The 7,188-nt window shown below is 30.1% G+C and overlaps 1 protein-coding gene across 1 annotated transcript in view; it reads right to left on the reverse strand.

Moving 5' to 3' along the window:
• Positions 1–6,271: 6,271 nt before the first annotated feature.
• Positions 6,272–7,188, reverse strand: part of LOC125032363 (putative uncharacterized protein DDB_G0281733) — a 7,654-nt gene continuing 6,737 nt past the window's right edge. The window contains exon 4 of the mRNA XM_047623458.1: positions 6,272–6,299. Coding sequence (XP_047479414.1) covers positions 6,272–6,299 — 28 coding nt within the window. The remainder of the gene's footprint in view (positions 6,300–7,188) is intronic.

Genomic DNA, 7,188 nt, shown 5'->3' on the forward strand with positions numbered 1-7,188 from the left:
ATATTATCATCATTATTATTTTTATTATTATCATTATCATTATCATTATCGTTATCATCATTTTCATCACTATTATTATCCTTATTATTATTATTATTATTATTATTATTATTATTATCATTTTTATTGTTATCATTATCATTATTATTTTCATCATTATTAATATCATCATTACTAATATCATTATTGTTAATATTAATATTATCATTGTTGTCGTTATCATTATTATTATAAATGTTGTTGTTGCTATTATTATTGTTATCATTGATATCATACTTATACTGTTATCATTAAAATTACTCTTATTATTATCAGTTATTATAATCATTATTACTATTAATGTTGTTATAATTTATTATAAACATTCCTTTTATCATTATCATAAAATCCATTATTGTTTTCCTATAATCATTATTACTATTATTATTATTATTATTATTATTATTATTATTACTACTACTACTTTTATCAATATTATCATAAATATTATCATAATTATTAATACTATTATTATTATCATCATTATTATCATTATCATTAATATTAATATCATTACTATAATTATATTTTTTTTATTATTACTATTATTATTACTACTTTTTTAATTATCATTGTTATTATTATCATTATCTGTCTGTCTATCTGTCTCTCAATCAATCAATCTCTCTCTCTCTCTCTCTCTCTCTCTCTCTCTCTCTCTCTCTCTCTCTCTCTCTCTCTCTCTCTCTCTCTCTCTCTCTCTCTCTCTCTCTCTCACTCTTTCTATCTTTCTGTCTATGTGTGTGTGTGTGTGTGTGTGTGTGTATGTGTGTCTGTCTAACTGTCTATCTCCCTGTCTGTCTGTCTGTGTGTGTGTGTGTGTGTGTGTGTCTGTGTCTGTGTCTGTGTCTGTGTCTGTGTCTGTGTCTGTGTCTGTGTCTGTGTCTGTGTCTGCGTCTGTGTCTGTGTCTGTGTCTGTGTCTGTGTCTGTGTGTGTGTGTGTGTTTGTATGTCTCTGTCTGTCTATCTATCTGTCTGTCTATATGCCTGTGTGTCTGTCCGTCCTCCCGCAGCATAAAAAAGGACATCCTGAACAATCAGACACGGTACAGCAGGCATGAAGTCTCGGACAATCGACAATCATAAAAGGGCGCAGTCACAAAGTTTTATTACGGGAAGCAACCCTTTTAGAGACCGCTGGCACAAAGGGATTACACACAAACACATTCATTGTTTTTCCTGTTTTAGGATACATGATAAAAAAAAAAAAAAAAAAAAAAAAAAAAAAAAAAAATAGTTGATTTTGATACGTGTTTGTTGTTGTATTTATAGAATTTGGTTGGAGTAGGTGAAGTTTAGGTGATCCTAGGCGTGTTGGTAGGTGAAGCCAGGTGACGTCAGCGATGTAAATGCGACGCCGGTGACGTGTCGACGAGCCCGCATGAGGTGTAGCCAGGTGAAAGTCTGAACAGGTAAAGACGGCAAGGAGAGTAGATTAGGGTCACGTTGGGTGAATATAGAACACCTGAACACTCGCACGTAGGTCGAGACAGGTGAGTGTTCAGGTGAAATAACGCTGATAGGACGACTGTTAGGTGACCTGGGGGGGTGGGGGGGTGGGGTGAATGTCCGAGAGCGAGAGATTAGGTGAAGACGCATGCCGGGGGTCCGCGCTTTGGAAACCTTGGGCGTCCCAGGTGAAAGCGGTCTGGAGACGACGAGGTGAAGGTGAAACGCCAGGACCCGAGATGGGGGGGGGGGGGGAGGGAGCATAGAAAGAGGGGAGTGGGAGGAGAGGGAGGAGAGGGGAGAGGGGGAAACCGTTAGCGTACTATAAGGGAAAACTGGGAGGGTGGGTTTGGACGCAGCGCCGACCGTCGAGTTTCCACCGCCCAGCCTCAGCCTTGGGTCCTGACCTACCCATGGGTCTATATGGGTCCTCCAACTTCCAAATTTGGTTCCGTTGCAAGCACACTCCCCCCCCCCCCACTCTACCCAACTCCACCCCCTCCTATACCAGGCTTGCCGCGTCTTCCGAACGTTTTTTAGCGAAGGTATAAGCCCGCAATGGTATTCAGTAACCCACCTAGGCGATCGAACACAAAAGATCATTATCACTAACGGCGAAGAAATTATCATAACAAGGCCGAAGAAACCTATCGGCCTGGATAACCCAGTTTTCCCAGGTAACGCGCATTTACCTGGCCTAAAGGGTTAGAATCCCTGACCTGAGATGAACCGTAGAAAAGGTATGGATGAGAATCAATGTCTTCACAACACAAAGAGATGCATTTGTATTGTGAAAATATTCATTCTTATTCATACCTTCTTCTTTTTTTATATACCTATTGGCCTACCTTTGGCGTGTCCCGATACTCGAGTGGTCCTCTGCCCTTCAGGACGGTGTGGAGGCGAGAAGGAAATCATATTGCAGCATATTTAGTAGCTGTGTTAGTTCTGCTTTCCCTTCCTCATCCCCCTGTCTGTCTGTCTGACTGTTTCTCTCTCTCTCTCTCTCTCTCTCTCTATATATATATATATATATATATATATATATATATATATATATATATATATATACATATATATATAAATATATGTATATATATGTATGTTTGCGTATGTGTGAGTGAGTGTGTGTGTGTGTGTGTGTGTGTGTGTGTGTGTGTGTGTGTGTGTGTGTGTGTGTGTGTGTGTGTGTGTGTGTGTGTGTGTGTGTGTGTGTGTGTGTGTGTGTGTGTGTGTGTGTGTGTGTGTGTGTGTGTGTGTGTGTGTGTGTGTGTGTGTGTGTGTGTGTGTGTGTGTGTGTGTGTGTGTGTGTGTGTGTGTGTGTGCGTGCGTGCGTTTGTGTGTGAAAAAAGAAAAGAGAGAGAGAGAGAGAGAGAGAGAGAGAGAGAGAGAGAGAGAGAGAGAGAGAGAGAGAGAGAGAGAGAGAGAGAGAGAGAGAGAGAGAGACTAATACAACAATACAGGCCAACAAAAAAGGGGAAAAAAAACACACACACATAGCAGTAAAACATACGACAAACCACGAAAATGTGTCAATAAAAAAAAAATTCTAAACTTTATCCATATTTTTCTAATTTGTTGATTTTTTTTATTTTTTTTTTAAGGAAGTGTAAAATAAACAACATTTATTTAAACTAATGTTTTTTTAAAAGAGATAAAATAAGTAAAGTAAAATAAATAACTCTTTCAAACTGATTTTAAAAAAATGAAATGTAAAATAAATGAGGTTTTTAAATTCATATTTTCTTAAAAGAGATGTAAAATGAACGTTTTTTTTTTTTTAACTGATATTTCTTAATTAGATGTAAAATAAATATATTTTTCATCTGATATTTTTTAAAGTAAAATAAAAAAAAAACTTTTTAAATTGATATTTTTTAAAAGACATTAATCATTCGTTCTAAAAGTAGCGATAAAGAAAAAAAAGAAACACAGAAAAATATATAATATAATGATACTTATGAATAATAATAATAATAATGATAATAATAATGATAATAATAAAAATAACAATAATAATAATGATAATAGTAATAATAATGATAATGATAATAATAATAATAATAATAATAATAATAATAATAATAATGATGATAATGATAATAATAATGATAATAATAATAATAACAATACATGGAAAGTAATCAATAAATCAGAAGACTCGAGAAAAGTAAAATAAATAAAATAAGATAAGAGAGATAAGAAAGAAAAAAAAAAGAAAAAAAATGTATATATATATATATATATATATATATATTGATCTTGCCTCTTCTTATTCTAAATAGACTCGAACTCGTTGTAAGAATGATAGTGATAATAAAAACAATGATAAATGATGATAATAATATAAATTTATGATGATATATACTTTTAATATAGATTTATGCTAATAAATGTTTATAATATACATTTATAATAATATATATTTGTAACATATATCTATAATAATATATATTCATGATATAGATATATTTATATATATAATGTATAATATATATTTATCATAACAGTTATATATAAGCATAAATAAATAAATAAACTCGTTGTAAAAATGATAATGATAATAAAAAACAATGATGATGATGATGTTGATAATAATAATAATAATAATAATAATAATAATATTAATAATGATAATAATAATAACAATAATAATAATAATATCGATAATAATGATTGTTATATTAATGACAGTAATAATAATGGTAATGGTAATAATGACAATGATAAGAATAACATTAATAATGATGATGAAAATAATATAAAATTATAAAAAATAGCATCAATAAAAAGTTGAATAACAATAATAATAATAATAATAATAATAATAATAATAATAACAATAATAATAATGATAACAATAATAATAATAATAATAATAATAATAGCGATAATAATAATGATAATTATAATAATAATAATAATAATAATAATAATAATAATAATAATAATAAAAGCAATAGTAATAATAATAATAATAATAATAAAAGCAATAGTAATAATAATAATAATAACAATAATACCAACAACAAAACAACAACAACAACAACAATAATTATAATGATAATAATAATCATAATAATAGCAATAATAATAATTATTATAATAATAATAATAATAATAATAATAACAATAAAAAATAATAATAACAACAACAAAAATAATAACCATAGTAATTGAAAACAAAAATAGCAGCAACAATAAAAAATAATAATAAAAACACAATAAAAAAACAATAATGGCAAAAATAATAACAATATGAAAACGATAATAATAATCACAACCGCAACACCAACAACAGAAATAATAACAATAATAACAACAAAAATCCACAACTAAGAAAATTAAACGAAATAAATAGACGAAAACAGGACACACGAGAGCCATTGAAACGGAATCAAACGCACGAAACTAGACAGGATTTTAAATAATGAATAAAAAAAGGAAAATAAAAGAGAATAGAAGTAAAATAGAATTTTAAATAAAGTAAAAAATAAAAGAGAATTGAAATAAGGTAAAAAGTAAAATAGAATTGAAATAAAGTAAAAAATTAAATAGAATTTAAATGGAACAAGATAAGAGGAAATAAAAACGAAGTAAAATAAAATACGATGAAATATAATTAAGAAAAATCAAATATAATGAAATAAAACGGAATCAGACAATGTAAAATAACATAAAATAAAATAAAATGAAATGTATTAAAAGTAAAATTAAATAAAGGTAAACAGAATAAAGCAAAATAAATCATATCAAAATAATATAGACAATAAATGAAAACAAAATGAAATAAAATAGAATGAAATGAAATTATTTAAAAAAAAATCAAAATGAAATAAATTAGAACAAAACAATAAAAAAAATAAAAATAAGCAAAACAAAACAATTAAAAATATAAGTGTAAAAAAAAAACTAAAGCAATGATAAAATCAAACAAAATTATTATTAAAAAAAATCAAAATCAAATCCAACTATAAAATGATATGTACAAAATAATAATAAATAAATAAAACAAAAATGAAAACAAAAATAAAACAAAAAATGAACACAAAAATAAAACAAAAACTGAACACAACAATAAAACAAAAAATGAACACAAAAAATAAAACAAAAAACAAAGCAAAACAAAATTAAACAATATGAAAACAAAAAACAAAACAAATAAATAAAACAGACCAAAACAAAAACAAAAACAACAAAGCAACAAAACGAAAGCAAAACAAAGCAAAGCGAAGCACGAAATTCAAAATGGAATCGCCTCCGCCAGCCACGCGGGCGCGCCAACGTCGTAGGAGTGAGTGACCTTTTTACCGACTCCCGCGACCAAGCACCTTTTCCCTTGCATAATTCTTTTATAGAGGAAAAAAGGAAAAAAAAATACATGTATATATGATATGTGACAGCCATTTTGGAACATCAGTTCACTTCTTAGAATGTGTTAAGAGTTAATGATCACGGCGGTCGAGTTTTAGGGAAACGAGGTTACTTTTTTTTTCCTTTATGGCGAAGGCAAATTTTTAATGATTATGGTGTTTCGAGTTTGGTGTTATGAAAGGGTATGGTATTAAGTCGATAAATAAAGAAAAGTGGTTAATGGTAGGTGTGTTATATCAATTCGATAAAAAAAACATTGGATAATAGCAATAGTATAAATATATACCTGTGAATCACCTTCTGTTATTAAATGTATAATTCTCCTTAATTCCGCTTGTTTACAATGTGGGAAAAACAAGTTACGGATGTTTTCTTTCTTTCTTTCTTTTAGCCATAAGTAATCGGCAAATCAAAAATTGAGCTCCTGAGACTTTTTCCTACAAAATTAATATTGCGTTCAGGCCAGAGAGCGTGGATAGGCAACGTGCCAGAAGCGTTATATGCCTTGTGTTAATTATTTCTACTACCTGTATCACAAACTGGATTCTTTGTCCAACAACCAGGAATCAATTATATATATATAAAGCGATTTTGTACCGGTCTCATTTTAAGCGAAATATAACACTAATATAACCTAACCCCCGTGTACGTACAAAAATCATAACACATCGGCCCCACCCATTTATTCCTCCTCAACATAAATGAACCGGTAATGCAAGGCTGACTTCAGGACCCAACTCTAGAGATAAAAGAAAAAAAGAGAACAAGAAAAAAGAAACACCCAGCATGAAAAATATTACCGCCATTATCCTTTGACAGGGGGAGAGACAGACCGCACCCGTTCAACCCGCGGCCATGACTGCCACCTGACTTGCTATAAATAACTTGGACTCATATATATTAAGAGCAGTGCTTTGCCCCCTCCGTCTCTTAAGTGATTATGGCCTCTCCCTCTTTCGTTTGTTAATTTGCCTCTCCTTTTTTTTCTCTCTCTTCTCTCTGAAAATCACGATTCGAGATCTTTTACCGGTACCTAATATATATTTTTTTTCATCTTGAATTTCTGTGTTCGGGATACTTTTCCGTTTCATAATAACAAACTTTTTAAATTTTAACGATTATTTCCCTCGAACTTTTCTCTCTTTTTTTTGTTCATAATATCTAACCATTCTTCATTTTAACTTGTTTTTCGACTTTTTTTTTGAGGATGGAGGAGCAACATCTTTACTAGTTCATTATGTTCAAACCCCTTTACTAGTTCATCAAATCTTTCTCTTCCCCTTCAGCCTTTTTCTATGCGAATGGCTTCCTTCTGCATCGAACTTC

The sequence above is a fragment of the Penaeus chinensis genome, chromosome 14 (genome assembly GCF_019202785.1).
Source record: "Penaeus chinensis breed Huanghai No. 1 chromosome 14, ASM1920278v2, whole genome shotgun sequence".
Classification (NCBI taxonomy): Eukaryota; Metazoa; Arthropoda; class Malacostraca; order Decapoda; family Penaeidae; genus Penaeus; species Penaeus chinensis.